At 43.2% G+C, this 16275-nt stretch overlaps 1 protein-coding gene across 1 annotated transcript; it reads right to left on the bottom strand.

The window, feature by feature from the left end:
- Window positions 1-253: 253 nt before the first annotated feature.
- Window positions 254-6486, bottom strand: LOC119414803 (junctional protein associated with coronary artery disease; the record flags this gene model as incomplete). The annotated part of the gene is given in 2 exon segments (XM_037681915.1): window positions 254-4108; window positions 6161-6486. Coding segments are annotated over 2 exon segments (4181 nt in total), but the record flags the coding sequence as incomplete, so codon positions are not given.
- Between the last annotated feature and the right edge of the window lie 9789 nt (window positions 6487-16275).

The following is a 16275-nucleotide window of genomic DNA, read 5'->3' as shown; positions in this document are numbered from 1 at the left end:
CAAGTTATTTGGCAACAAGCATTCACACTGCATTTCCGCAGGAAATTATATTTCTCTAGTTAAATTTGGTTTAAATGTTATTTTAGTTTTAAAATGATAATGCTGACTGAGCTTTTAATGATCTAACAGTGATAAACAATACTTTTTTTTATCCCTGTGCACAGAAGTGAGTGTGAAGTGCAAAAACCACCATTTTCTATTCTCACCTGAGAGAGAGGATTTCTGCTCATCTTGCAACACTGCCTCCTCAGCGCACTGCTGTGACTGAGTGACCTCCTGATTGTTCTCCTTGTCTTCTTGCGATACTGCGTGGAGCTTGTCCACTTCCTTTCCCTCCCCTTCTGCTTCCCCCTCCCCAGAGTCAGTACTCTGGATGCTCAGGCGCCTCACTCGACATATGACGTCCACCTCTCTCATCCTGGCAATCCGCTCGGCAGCCACGTGAGCTGGAGAAATTGCCAGTTTGTTCTGCAATGCTTCTATTCGCTGGGAGGGGCCTCTGGTCCTCCTCTCCCCCTCCAAGCTTAGAGATAACCTTCGGTCCAGGTTTGGGGGAACTGAGAGCGGCAGTCTATCCGGTGGAAACTCAGGCAACCCTGTATGGTCTCGGCCCAGATGAGTTCGTAGACCAAACCGAAGTTCCGGGACAGAGACAGACTTTTTCTCTATTTCTTTCCGGCCTCTGGGCAAAGTGTTGCTTTGACCCTCACATTTTGCTACAAATTTCTTTTTGCCAGTATCAGGTGTTTCTCCTGAACTGTTTAGTTCCTCTTCTAAATCTATTTTTTTAGTTACAGTTTCATTAACACACGGTTCCTCCGTGACTTCTGAGTTCGCAGGCTGATCGGTTGGTAATATAGTGGATGCAGAGGAAGGATCATCAGTAGATCCATCTTCATGTTCACCCTCAGCAGGATTATCCATGCACGAACTGTTGGAGTTTTCCACCAGAGCATTTTCTGTTTGTTCACTGTCTCCTTGCATCTGTGAGGGCTTCTCCACTGTCTCTGCACACGGCTCAGGCCCTGACGGATTCAAACTCGAGTCATTTGGCTCCTCGGTTTTTGAGTCTTCTGAAGGACTTTCTAATGCAGCACATTGTGGTGGACTTCCATTTTGAGTGGTTGAGCTGTCTGAGCTGTTCTCCTCGTGAAGTGGAGGCAGCGGACCCTGTCTCATCTGATTCTCAAGCTCCCTTTTACAAATAGGACACTCATCTTCAGAATCAACACCAAGATCTTGAGGAGGCTCCATGTCATTGGGTCTAGAATTCCCTCCAGATGGTCTATTCGTATCGGTCGTGTCTTTAGATTGACGCAAAGTCTGGCATATGTCCTCGTAATCTGGAGGACTAGTAAGTGTAGAGGCATCTTGCATGGGCTGTCGATCTGCCCACGGGACCTCAGCTGATGTACTGTTCGTTGTTGGACTGAAGTCACAAAGCGGCGTCTCAATAGGCTCATCTGGCAAGTCTAGTTTCACTGTCCTGCCATCGTTGCTCCTTCTACGTGAAAGATGTGCAACAACCCTGTATTCTCTGAATCCTGTCTCTCTTGGTGGGACAGGGAGCTCTTCTCTGAGCTGTTTGCTGAAGGTTACAGACTTTGTTGCAGGCCTGGAGAAGGCGCTCTTCACTTCTCTGTATTCTGGGTCAACAGACCAGCTTACAGCACTGCGCCTAAGGCTGCTGGGCTTGTTGAGAGGTTCTGATGTCAGTCGGATTTTGATACGCTCAGGTATTTGAACTGAGCCATTGGGGACTTTATTGCCAGCAGTGCCTAGCTCCAAGATGTCTTTGTAGGCCTCGTTGAGGTCCTCTATGCACTTGTCAACACTTGGTTGTTTGCTGACCTGCTGCTGCTGTTGATCCTGAATTTCTTTTTTGATGGTTTCCAGTTCTTTGACAGCATCCCATGGTCTTTGTACTGTGGGCTTAATTAAAAATGGTTCAAATGGTTCTTGCCCACTGTTTGCTGGTTCGTCCTCCTCCACATTTCCTGAGGGTGGTACTGCTGGCGACTGAGGTGTACTCTTATTCATCTGGCTGGAGAAGGTGGAGGTCAGAGAGAAGGCGCTGTTGCTTGACAGTTTCAGGCTTTTGACTCCCTTGATTGGAAAAGTGAAGGCAGCACCCACTAAACTACTGTCTGTAGCAACGTCAGTGTCAGGAGGGACAGTGTCTTCTTGTGCTTCCTTGTTCTCAGGGCTGGGTTTTCGAGCTTCTGGGCTAGTTTGTGTCTCCTGATCTCGATACTGGTTTGCAGGCCATGTTCCTGACAGCTTCAGTTCCTTGTAATGATTTATCTTAGGGGGTCGACAGGGCAGTTTTTTAAACATTTTGCTGCTTGCTCTGCTGCTTGTTTTGCTGCTTGCTATGCTACCAGTTAGAGCCTGCAGCTCAGCTTCAGCTGATGATGTGCTTTGGAGGCTTTGGTTAGTTAAATGACCAGTTTTGTTGTCGCTAGGACTGCCTGCAGGGTCTGGTGACTTTTCATTGTTGTTATTCTGGTCACGGATCATTATAGTGGGCTGAGGAGTAACAGGGACAGACACTAAACAAAAAATGGTTTCGCTGAGTCTCTTTTTCAGATTTTTGGACTTTTCTTTCTCTGGTGGTTCATGTTGTTCCACTTTCTTTACCTCTGTTGTTGTTGTTGTTGCTGTTGTTGTTTCAGAGACACCCTGGTCAACCGGTTTACATGGGGGTGGTGGTGGTTTACCGAGAAAAGATGAAGGAAAAATATGACTACGAGTATGTTCAGGACCTACGCTTTCACTTTTTTTAATACCCCTGATGCACCGTCGATTACTGCTGTCATTGTCATTGAGAGCTGTTTTGTTGGTTTCAGTGTTGGGAGCTGGGCCCTGTTGGGGAGGAAAGGCACTATCATGGGTAGATTGTCCTAGAGTTTTAGCAGGCGGAATCTCCTTGTTGATGTTTCGGATCTTGTCTGAGTCATCCTTGTTGATGTTTCGGATCTTGTCTGAGTCAATGAGAGAAGTCCCACTAGGCCCTCCTGAGATTTGCTTTACTCTTGGGTCTTCAATGGGTAACTGACGAGCCAGACTGGGTTGTTCTTCCAGTGAATGTACCTGTTTTCGATAGGACGTACTACGCTCCTGATAATGTTCCAACCACAAGCCACTTGCCTGTCTGGAAAGCCACCTTCCAGGATCTGAGATGGGCATTTGCAAAGCTTCTGCCCTCCATCTTAAGTTTGCCAATTCGTTGCGATGGAATGAAACTCCTCTTGGGGGTGGGGCTCTTTTATATGAAGGGGGTGGAATGTAGCCAGGAGGCTCCATTCCAGTGAGGGCAGAGTGTTGTGCGAAATAGTCATGTCTCAGCTCCCTAACCCTCGGATAATAGATGGATCTGTCTTTTTGTTTGGCACCCTGTTCTATGGCAAGCATTTCTGCGCTACCCCTTGTCTGCTGGTGTATCTCATATGATGGCGGTTTTAAAGGCCTACTGAACCTGGGCTTTGGTAAAAGTGCAACATGGCTGCTCGGGCCAACATTCCTACCCCAACCATTTCTTCCACCACCATAAACATACCTACTATAAGGCCCAGAGAAAACAGTGCTATTTAACCTTTGCCTATCAGGTAGGCTAGGTCTTGATGGTACAAGCTCTCTGCAGTCATTTCCATCGGGTAGCAAAACTCTAGGTAGTGACTGAGACTTTGCTTTAGTTCTAGGGTGGAAAAAACCCTCAGGTGTCCGCAGGCGATACTGGTCCTTAGCCCACCTTTCCCCATCCCCATCTGACAGCTGCCTTCCCATGCCCACAGCAGGCCTCCACTCCTCTGTACCCAGGCTTTGGCACTTCCTCTCCTCAGTCACCCTTAGCTGACCAGGGCCTGCATCTGGGTCTCTTAACCAGGAAATATCCTCCCATAGTTGCTGCGCTTGCCTCTCTGCCCTATATTCCTCTGCTGTCATCAGGGCTTGTGGCCTCCATGCTCCAGCCGAGGCCCTTAGTTCCCTGCCGTCCGCATAGTCCAGCAGGATGCTGAAGTCCTGGCCTCGCCTCCGCCAGTAGGAAATATCCCGTTCATCATAGCTTATTGGCTCTGAGTAAGTCAGACTAGGAACATCATAGAACCTGCAATGAAAAAAAATGGTTAGTTTAAATTAGTTTCAGCTTCACAAGGAGTCTAATGTATGACATTTAGCTTCATCCTTGCAAAGCTTTCACAATTACTTTTATGTCAGTTTTATTCATTTTTTTTAGAAAGTTGGCACATGTGAGAACCACCCATAAAATTTTAATGACAACATACCAATCTCTGAGGTTTTATCATTGTTAACGATGAAAAATGACATGTCCAAGTCAGCAGCGAGTAAGCGTTTTGGCGATGGCTGTATTGGTTTTACAACACAACTTAATCAAGACAAGCCAGCACACACGAGACAGATGTGCTTGAGTCAGCGGCTTCAGAGTTCTTTAAAGACATCATGAAATTGTGATGCTACTGCAATATGATCTGCATAATAAATTGTGCTGACCCTATCTTGAAAACTGGTCATCTGGCCAGTGACTGTGGGTCTTAAAAGCTCCGTACAGTAAATCTATCCTCTTACCTGATCTGATGTAAAAGCAAAAGTGCCTTTATTTATGTATTTATTCAATCGCATAACTGAATTTGAAATGAATCACTGCTCCTTAAAGAAAAACAGTAGTTACGTACACATTAAGCTGTAACAGTCAGTTGTTCAGTTTTTAATAGGTTTTAACATAAAAGAGATTTATCTTTGATTGGCACTGGGACTAAAATAAAATCTCAAAAGCTTTTCTGTAAATTTTTTCAGAAAATTTTGATGTAACTAATACGAGTTGGCAATTATGTGACAAATTAAAATACTGTTTCCACAATGAAGCAGGAGATCTTGGAGATCTTCCATCCTTATTTTACAGGTTGCAGCACCATTTGAAATAAAGCAAATATATTTTTAAAACTAGCATTCTTTGAAGGAATGCATATCACCCCAGTTCATGTCAAAATGTTAATCTTAAACTCTAGTGTAACCTTTTATTATTCAAAGTATGTCATCGAGAAAAACTCTAGCTACAACCACGGTAAATTTTAGCTAAAAATCTGAAAAATTAACGGAGTTATTGTTATGTTTGTGTTTGTCGAGGTAGCTGTGGCAGACGTTTAAATCAAATTGACCTCAAAAGTTAATCAGTTGTACAGTAAATGTACATCCAGAGATAACTTTCTGAGAGTTTCATTAAAATCTGCTTTGTGGTTCATGAGATATTTTGCTGACAAACAGGAAAACGGTGCAGAGGCTGTGACATGATCTTTTAAACAAAAGTATTTTTGTTCAATTGCACTGAAACAACTTAAACTTTCTGACATTTTTCGAATAATAAGATAACATTTTTGTACATATCATCTCAGATCATCCCATCCTGAGGATATTTTATACATTATTCAACCGTTTTTATTTCTTTTTAAAACTTTGAATAAAGTCCCTTCCAAAAGACTAAATGAAAGGTTGCATTTTCCTCAATGTGCAAAAGATAAAACCCTTATTTGGCCGGAGCTTCCTCAAATATCTGCATTGCACAAAAGCCCTCTTAGTCAATGTACTCCTTCATTGAAGCAGCAGAGTCAATGGATCATCCTCAGCAGCATATGCTACTGTATGGCTGAGGGGAGCTGCGCTGTGCACACTTGCCCAGCAACATGCTTACATCACGGAGCACGTGCTGGGTGTGATTCAGTGTGCCACTGTTTACAGTGGAGTGATTACACGCCTGTCTTGAGGCATGTTCCTCCAGTTTGCTCACCAACTAGTGCTGCTGTTTACATCTGCCTGCTGGCTGGAGGCTGCGAAAACTAAATCGGAGCAGGAGTGGGCTCAAGCCACGTCTCCGTGCGGGCATCTAAACAACTTGAGCCACCTTTCATATTTCCTCATACTCCAGTTTCAGACGTGTCAGTGGTGATGCTGCAGCCTCTCTTCTGCAGCTCTGTCAGGAGAGGAAGAGAAGTAGGAAGAGAAGGAGAAAAAAAAAAAATCCGGCGCAGTGCAGACTCAGTTTTGCATGCAATACCAAAGGGCCCCAGTGAGGAGAGGTTAGGGAGAAAAAAGAGAAGGTAAAAGGGTGTGGGGGGGCTGCAAAAGAGAGAAGAAAAGCACTCACCCACTGTCTGTTGCGAGAGAATCACCCAAGAGCGGAGCATCACCTAGGATACCAATGCCGACTTCTTTTCTCCTTAGGTTCCTTTCCCCGCTCTCGTTGTCTGCAGGGAAAGCCTTCACCAGAGCCTGCCTGGTGCCATAGATGCCTGTGATAGATGAGGGCCCCTTGTCCACCTCATACCCGTTCAGCGTCCCCCGGCCAGCCTTGTTTTCCACAAGTTCACGTTGGCAGTCGGCAGGGCGCTTGTCGTAAGGCGTGGCAGATGGAGCGCCACTCTTGGGCAGTTTGTATCCGTGGGAAATGAGGAGGTCCTCCACGCTGTACATGACGGCGTCTCTCTCACTTCAGGGCGGGAGGGCAAAGGTGGGTGTGCTGCCTTATGCGCAGTGCTGCTGGTGGAAGCTGGAGCACGGATGCTCAGCAGAGGCCATTACTGAGGAGAGAACAGGGAGGCAACTTGTAATAGCATGCAGCAAAACCAAAGACAGCAGCTGATTCTAGGAAAACGTGTTTCTTTGTTTGTTTACGGTAGCTCACGTTCTGCCAAATGCTTGCTTTAAAAAAAAAAAAAAAAAAAGCTTTAAGGTTCTCATGGCTTTGTAAGAAATCAGACTTAAAAATGTTATTCTGAGCAGTTTGAAAGAATTTACCCCGGTCAATTTCCAGATGTATTGATATGTAATTCTAAAATGCAGGTACACACTGAATGTAAACAAAACACTCAGACGAATCAACCAGAAACCAGGTGGAAGCTTGAGTCACATTTAGGCAGGTAGTTTGTGAAGGTAAGCAAATTTGGCGTAATCGGACAACCGCAGAGCTTCAGAAAAGACGTCTAGATGGAAATGTAAGACTTAATCTGCTGCTAAAAACAGATAAGAGAAAGAACAAGGAAGACAGCTGTCAAGGAGAATATCAGGGATCAAGCAGGGACTCGATGCACGTTTTTTAAAATCTGCTGGACCAGGAAGTTCACGGTTTTACCTCTTTTCAGTCACTTGAGAAATAAAGTTGTGCAAATTTAATTTACTTTATGATTCACCAAAATTCATGCTCAATAATCCAGGTATAGAATCCAACAATGTTCAGTCAGGTCACCTGGACGGTTCTTTTTTTTGCTGAGACGTTTCGTCCTTCATCCAAGGGACTTCCTCAATCTAAGAAGCCACCAAACAAAACAGACTCCCCCCAAACAGCATATTCCATAGTGGAAAAAACTTTGGCATGACGGTCTCAGAGGAGTTGACGGGGACGAGGGCGGGCCCTGGAGGCCAACTTTACACAAGCAAACTGGGTTTTTTCCACTATGGAGTGTGCTGTTTGGGAGAATCAGTTTTGTTTGACGGCATCTCAGATTGAGGAAGTCCCTTGGATGAAAGATGAAATGCCTCAGCACAAAAAAAGAAACCATCCAGATGACCTGACTGAACATTGTTGTACTTTATGATTGATTTTTAACCAGTTTAAGCCTTTTTCTAAATCCAGAAACTATACAACTTTATAACCAAACACGGTGCTGTACCTTCTTAGACAGTTCACAACAAAATTTAATTAAACTTCAACACAATCAAGTTCTATTTGACAAATGCTCAATATTGTCTCCTGACATGGACAACATATCCACAAATTACATGACGAGAACACGGAGTTGGGTGAGATGTGGTCTAAAGAGATTAGTTTTGAAGGAGGTTTTAAATGTCTCTGTGGATATTCAAAAAGATGTCTAAAGACGGGGGGGTGCAGGACGGCTGATCGGCCGACAGATGGAGGGGAGAACTGGAAGACGATCAGAGAGTTTGACACTGTGAGCAAGAGAAACATGGAGAGCTTTAAAAGTGAATATAATCTTAAATTCAATGTGACGCTGGACGTATTGGAGAACAAGACTTATGTGTTCAGTAGGCAGGCAGCGGAGTTCTGGACCAGTTACACTTATTGGATTAATTTGTGGCGTACACCAAAGAGAAGAGATTTGCAATGATCAATATGAGAGGCAACAGCAATGTGAACAAGATTAAATGTGCTGAAAGATTAGGGTACACAGAACAAATGAGATCATCTGTGTTTTACAGAAGAAAACCTGACAATTATCATAAAAATGATTACACTTCTTCACACAACGAGAGGGACTGACTGTGGAGCTGTCAATTGTAATAAAGTAAAACAAACATTTAGTGGAGTTAAAGAGAACAGGAATAAGTAAATAATGTGTTTCCTAAAAATGAAACTTGTAATAAAAAGAAGGATCTCCAGAACTCAGCCCTGGGGATCACCACTAATTTGGGATGGTTGTGACCAGAAACCTTTAATTTGCTTTAAGCTGCTTGTTTTGAGAGCTGACATTGAAATAATGAGTAGACATGAAGTTCAGAAAACGTAATGTTTTGCATCAAAGTTCATGCGCCATCATCCAGGTACAATATCCAATAATCCTGATGCATGCTCAATAATCCAGGTAGAAAAATCTAAAAAAGTTAAATCTGGTCCTCTGGACATTCAAAAATAACAAAAAACAAACAAACAAAAAAAAAAAACCCAAAGCAAATCAACAAAAAATGTAGATTTTTTTGTTGATTTGCTTTGTTTGTTTTTTTGAATGTCCAGAGGACCAGATTTAACTTTTTTAGAATATCCAATAATGCTCAATCAGGTCATCTGGACAGTTTCTTATTTGTGGAAAGACGTTTCGCCCTCTATCCAGAGGGCTTCATCAGTCTGAGGAGTCCCAAGAAAACTGTTTCCCCACTTAGCAGTAGACTCCTTTAATGGACCAACAAGTTTGCTGGTGATAAGATGGTTTCTGGGGGCTGTCCTGGCCCCCATTGACTCCTCCCAGGCAGGCACAGCCAAAGTGGTTCAGTGTGGGTAATGTTTTGCTGTGCGTTCCTTCTAAAATGCATAATTTCAATGTAAGTTTGTTATTTTTACAATCAAACAGCATCAAACATGGAATACAATTACTGGGCAAAGCGAAACAACTTCCAATTTGTGTGTTTAACTCCTTAATGATCTTTATTGTGGATCTAGAAGTAAATGAACAGAAACAAAACTAAGAAGAAGCTCAAAAACTAAATGTGGAAACGTATTTTGTGCAGCCGCCCATCCAGGCTGTCACATTGTAAAGTTTACAGATGATACAGCGGTGGTGGGATGCATCACAAACAATGATGAGTCCAGCTACAGGCAGGAGGTGGAACACCTGGAGAGCTGGTGCAAAGAGAACAACCTTCACATCAATGTGAAGAAGACAAAGGAGATGATCGTGGACTTAGAAGGAACAAACACCTCCCCCACAAACATAGGAGAAACTGCGGTGGAAGTGGTCTCCAGCTACAAGGATGTACACATGAATGACAACCTCAGCTGGAGCAACAACACCACCAGCCTGATCAAGAAAGCTCATCAGAGACTCTACTTCCTCAGACGGCTGAGACGAGCTGGTCTGTGAAGCTCAGTCCTCACCTCCTTCTACAGGTGTGCAGTGGAGAGCATCCTGTGCTCCAGCATCTACGTGTGGCATGGAGGCTGCACAGTTGAAGAAAGAAAAGCTTTGCAGAGAGTGGTGAAGGCTGCACAGAAGATGTTGGAGTCAGTCTCCCCACCATCACAGACATCTACACCTCCAGATGCAGGAAGAGGGCCACCTGCATCATGAAGGACCCCACTCACCCAGCACACACACTTTTTGCCCCACTCCCCTCAGGAAGGAGGTTAAGGAGCATTAAGTGTAGAACCACTAGACTGAGGAACAGCTTCTACCCTGAGGCTGTTAAGACTCATGAATCTCTAACTAGAATAATCACTGAAGAATCACATCATGTTGCTGCTGATCTGTTTCATGTTGCTGCTGATCTGTTTCATGTTGCTGCTGATCTGTTTCATGTTGCCGGTGATCTGTTTAATGCTGCTGCTGATCTGTTTCATGCTGCTGCTCATCTGTTTCATGCTGCTGCTCATCTGTTTAATGCTGCTGTGTTCATTCGTACTCATCTGCTCACACAGACTCATGTTCGTGCTGCTGTTTGACGTATTGTTTCTATTGTTTTTTATATAGTGCTTAGTGTATTTTTAGTTTAACGTTTTTCTGACCTCATATCTTAGATCTTATTACAGTTTTTCTTTTTACATTTTATTGTTGGATGTAACTGGGACCCTGTGTGCATAATTTCGTTCCACCACATGAGGTGGAACGGCAAATAAAGAATCTCTGGTTCTGACTCTGATTCTGTGTTTTGGTCAGGGGTGCAGTGAGTGTGGATGTTTTTATGAGCTTATCCACCCGCAAATGTTTAAAAACCCAAATATTTGCATCTCACACTGAAACTGCATGTTGTCTTATTTGATAGTGGACATTAAAAATATGCTGCATATTAAAAAAAATAATAACAGTAATAATTGTTTACCTATTTCACTGTGGAATAATTTTAGATTGAGGTCTAAATTTTCTGCAACAAGTAGAAAAGACAAGACAAATGTTTTATGAGTGCCTGATTCTTTTCTGAGTGCGCGTTAGTTGTTGATATATGACTGCAGAAGCAGGCCTGTCCGTCTGATTTATTAATTAGTGGTGTTAATGGTGTGTCCTGCCTGGAGATGACAGTGGATGTCTTACATCGATCAAACGTTTTGCACACGTTAGCATTTTGGCAAATCATCGAGATTAAACAGTGGATTAGTTTTCATTTTCCATCAGAAATGTGACGCTAAGACGACGCTGAATCGAAGGCTATTGTGTTAAAGCAGACGCCACAGATCAGTTGAGGTTTGTGTGAAGGTTTGTCAGGATCGGTCCTCTGCACACCACAAACACCAGTTCCATTAATGTTCTGGAACGGCAATTTGTGGAAGACGTCCATGCGATAAAACTTATCTGAACGTGATGCAGAGACGTGCAGACGGATTCATGTCTGTCTCCTAAGTCTGGAGACATTATTAAACGCCACATCGTGTGCCTTAAGTCTCGGTGCGTTGGCGTTCCTGCTGTCACTCGTCAGTCTTCATTTTTGATATTAGTGGAATCATCTTATCTCAAAAGTTGTTAAACATTTAAGCGTGGCTGTTGAATGTTACTAACATAAATTAAAAGTTTAGCATTCCTCGAAGGAATGAATGTTGACAAAGAAAAAAAAAAATCTCATGATACACTCGGGCAGTGGCGCCTCCAGGATTTTTAAATGGGGTGGCCATGTGGGTGGCCACTGAAAATCCTGGGTTGGCATAACAAATCCAAGCAAGAACAAAATGTGAGAATTTGTGTTTTCTAGTGTGTGACTCCCTCATGTAATCAGCTCCTGCCTCCGCCACCTGTGGTCCTTCACAGGTGTTTGTCATTAATGCCACTATTTAAGTCTGCGTCGCTCTGTTCTTCGTTGTATGCGTCCTGTTTGTGCCTCCCTTCATGCCCCCCCCCCCCTCCCCGAGTTTATTTAACTTTGCTGCCCCATCAGCTTTTTGTTTTGTTTGCTGTAATTAATTATTTCTTATTGTAAATCCCAAGTTCTCTGAATCCTTCCTACAAATGGTTCTAAACACAAGAAGCACAACACAAAATATCCAGAGATTTGTTGTGTTGTCATTTATTTATTTATTTATTTTTCAAAAACAGCCATCCAGGAGTTAGGAGTCACCTTCTGTTACACAAAGGTCTGCTTTAGTTTTTGTTGATATTCCTTGTTGAGAAATTCATTGTCACTGCTCAACTTTTGAAGCTTGTCCTTTTTTAAGTTTATTTTTTTATATATATATATAAAACAAAGCATATAAAACTATCTGGTTAAGGAAAGAAGGGGGAAATGGTGGATCGACGTTTTTTTTAAGCTGTGGCCATTGCCCCCACTGGCCACCCCTTGGTGATGCCCCTGCACTGGAGTGAAATCTGTCTGGTAGTTCCTGAGATATTTTACCAACTGATGGACTTGACTTCAACAGTTCATTCTAACGTTTTAAGCGAATGTATCAAACAAAGAGTAGCGGAGATGATGCTCAGCGACTACCACACAAACCTGAAGCTTAACATCTGGAAGACTGAGCTGGAGCCATTTTTTTCTGTTTCCTAAGGTCAGCTGGCTGCCACCTTGACTCCATAAGTTAATCAGTTATTGACGTACACCCAGTTAAAAGCTGTCCAGTGCGTCATGAGATATTTTGCTAACAGAGAGACAGAATTGACTCCAACGGGCAATGAAATAGTTTTAAAACAGAAGTTGTGCGCTTATTTGGCTCTTATGATAAACTTTGGGAATGACTATCATCTACTGATTGTCTAAGTTATGTTATTGTTTTGAGTTTGCTCTGTCTGCTTAGCTGTGGCGGCCATTTTGAATCATACTGAACCCAAAAGGTAATTAATTGAAGATGTGCATCTAATAATTAAGTTCTGAGAATTTCATTAAAACTCAACAGTACATACAAACAAACACACAGATATGTGTAAAAACACTGAACGGTGGGCGATGATATTTATTTTATTTGTTTTGTGGCTTTAGTTTCACTTTTGTATTAAGGAGACATGGCGTGTAATATTTGTTTTAAGACTCCAAATTGTTGACTTTGAGGCAGTATTTGAAGCAGATGCATGTTTTTAGATGTTTTCCTGCTTCAACACCAGATTTACACTGATGGTTCATGAAAAAGGTTCTGCAGAACATGATGACAGGCCGAGGAGGTAACTGAATCCTCTGAATCGGGTTTATCTAAAATCTGCAGACCAGCGAGTCCTGAGGAGCAGGATTCCTTTTTTTATTTTTTTATTTTTGATAAAAGCACCTCAAAGTGCTTGTGTCATTTATTTAATGCATCTAGCCAGTTTTTAGATCTGCTTTGTTCTATTTAGGGCTCCGTGGATCCGGCAGTTGTCGGGTTGGAGAACAGAACATCTGTCCATCACGGGACAAACCGACGACACGAGCGTTCACACTCCGTCACAATAAAAGATCAACCTAAAGTCACTGTTGAAGTGACTGTGTGGAGTTACTGTTAATATTTCTGCATTTTGTCCTGAATTTATTCAGCATATGTTACGTTGGGTCTGTTTGTCATAAAAGTCCTTGTTGCCTGATACCAACAATATAATTATTATGCAAAATAATAACAGTAAATTTGCAAAGCGTTCTTGCACTGTGTGCAAAATGTCACTAACAACGTATTTATTTAATGTGACAAAAGTCAAGCAAAAATATGTGAAAAGCCGAAACCGTGTTTGATTATTTTGCATTAGAATTCCTGTATTTATTTGAAGAAAAATGCATAGATTATTTATATTTGGGGGGTTTCCTGTTTATAAGAACTAAAGTTAGTTTTGCAGACCTAAACTGAGTTGTGTTTTGCAAAACGTTAATTTATTTTCTAAGATTAGGACATTTTTGCTCGGAGCACATTGAGTGCTGAGTCTGAATCAAATCAAAATGCACAAGAAATAAAGTCCTTGCACACAAAAAAATCTACTAATTAAGCAGAAACAAACTAAAGCAGAATGTAAATCCAGATAACAGAGACTCCATCCAGTTTTCAAAATATGCTTCATCCTTTTGACCTTACAGTGACCTTAACATTTCTCACTCCACAACTTTGTGCACCGTGCAGTTTGCAGTCAGGAGTTGTCCCCTGGTGCATGCGGGGCTTCACACGGGCTGTGCATGTTCCACAGCATTGCCTAAAATCCACCATGAAGCAGCCTGGAGACAATGAATACAGTCCAGATGTACACGAAGCTCAGCAGAAAATCTCCACTGACCACTTTTTTCAAGGACATGAGAAAATAAAAGATGGGCCCGTTTATAAACGCCTCTGAAACTCGACCGAGCAGAGCAGACAACCTGAGCCAAAAATAACATGTAAACAAAATCATCAGGATGCTAGGAGCAGGGATTCTCTAAGTCGTCCAACTTTTAAATGGAGCGCATAAGTTTGCAAAAATGCAGCGAAGCAAGAGGAGACTTCTGGAGTTGATCAGACATCCTGATCAATAAGAGGAGCTTTGTGCAGAAAAGTGGCTACTTTTGATTTTTTTCATCAGAGAAGAGCAGAGCAACCCCCCCCCCCCCCCCTCCACCCACCCCAACACACCCAAACACACAGCTCCTTTTTGACAAGGTCACAGCTTCAAATGATGGCAGCGGAAATACGGCACATGAGCCTATTTTTTGCATAGCAACAACAAAACTACCACAAGTCGCCACCGAGCCGAAGTCTCCTGACACGTGCAAACACAAGTCAGCTGAAGTTTTGTGAACGTGGAGGAGAAAACAATGAGTTCAGCTGATGCTAAAGCTGCTCACCGCATCGTTCTTGAGCTATTAATTAAGAGTTGAGTCGTTTTCGGCTTCAATTCTCACAGTTTTCCTCTGTTTCCACCAACAACTTTCATGCACAGCCTTCAAATTCAATTTGCACGAAAGGTGGTTGTTCTCTTTTAAACTACTATATTTTATTATTTCTTGAATTCCCAAACAAGTCCCCCCCCCCCACACACACACACACAAAACAGGAGGCCTGGAAGGGTGCATGCACAGGTAGTGGCCACTGTAACACATCAGCAGTAGCAGGCAGCACCACCCTGACTGCTAAAGGGAGTGTACCTACATCTTTACCTAGTGACAGGGAGAGCAGGCTAATCACAGGAAGGCTGCCTCTGCAAACTCATTTAAAGCACAAGTTTTAAATCAAGAGCCCCCCCTCTGGGAAGTAAAGCCCACGAAGAAAACATTCACTGAATGAATGAATAATGAATTGTATCATTGCCCAGTTATCAATAAAATATCACTGTTGTTATTGATACCTCATGCATTATAGATACAGCATGACCTAGCCTCCCTACAGCCATGCTGCAGTGCTATATGGTATAAAAAAATGACAGCTATTATATGATACATTTTTTTTTAAACAGCCCTAAATGTCTGCCGCAAGTCAGCGCCTATAAGGGGGGAGGGGGGGAGGGAAATGCACGCCCTGCAAGTTGAAAATACAGTCATGTTTTGACGAGAGCGGCTTGCAAATCGTCACCCCGCTGCAAAATGTCCAGGAGAAACGCACGCAGCTACAGCAGAAGAGAGCGCGCGCACATCTCCTGCATCCCCCCCAGCCTCAGCATCAGCCGGGGAGGTGGAGATGCGCGGCTCTGTCGACACATTCTGAGGTGTGTGCAGGTTAACCAACGGCGTCCGTGTTTACCAGGATCCGCCATCCATGTGAGCCCCCACACACACATTCACACGGAAAAACACGCGAAAAGCTGGAGCAACCCCTCCCTGCTCCAATCAGCAAAACGCGCCAGGAAACAGCAAACAGTCGCAAACAGCCATGAACAGGGCGTGTGTCGGCGGAGAGATGCGTACCTGGGAAGATGCTCGTCCCCCTGCGCCCAGCTTCAGCTGCTGTGCACGGAGCCTGAGCCGAGCATGCCGATTGGTGGGCAGAGACGCGCTGGTTGCTGGCTGCCCGGGCTCTCCTCACTCCAGCTGAGGTGGGGTGGGCTCCTCACATGCAGGCAGCTTCACAGAAGGGACGTCAGAATGGTTTCTTCCGATCTGTTCCTCTGAACTTTCCCTTTTTTCATAGCAACAGTCATATTTTTCCTCCATTCATCCTTACATGTTGATTAGAATGACAAGTACGAAAATATGTGGCAAACTGTTTGGGTATTTATTTCATACCCTTGCTGCCGAGCGTCAATTATGTTAGTAGTTTGTAACTTCACTGCACCAGCTGAACATGTGGTTGGTAGTTCGATACTGTTCAACAAGAAACATCTGGAGATAGAACTCAGCTCCTCTGTGACCATGGATGGATGGATGGATGGATGGATGGATGGATGGATGGATGGATGGATGGATGGATGGATGGATGGATGGATGGATGGATGGATGGATGGATGGATGGATGGATGGATGGATGACTGGATCAAACTGGTTGAGGGTTGTTTTGTACAAGTTAGCTAGTAAGCATAAAAAAATCCAAAATATAAAAAAAATATTAACTTGTCAACAAAACGTCTGCTTACTAATCTGCTAGGGACTGTCAAATAAGCAGACTAGCTGTGACCTACAAACTATAGTAAAACTAAAAACTAATTAGTGTAACTAAAAACTGACTAGTGTAACTAAAAACTGACTAGTGTA

Source organism: Nematolebias whitei, chromosome 9 (assembly GCF_014905685.2).
Source record: "Nematolebias whitei isolate Nwh7 chromosome 9, NemWhi1, whole genome shotgun sequence".
Classification (NCBI taxonomy): Eukaryota; Metazoa; Chordata; class Actinopteri; order Cyprinodontiformes; family Rivulidae; genus Nematolebias; species Nematolebias whitei.
Note: the sequence above shows the minus strand (reverse complement) of the source record. Positions and strands in the feature narration are given on the sequence as shown.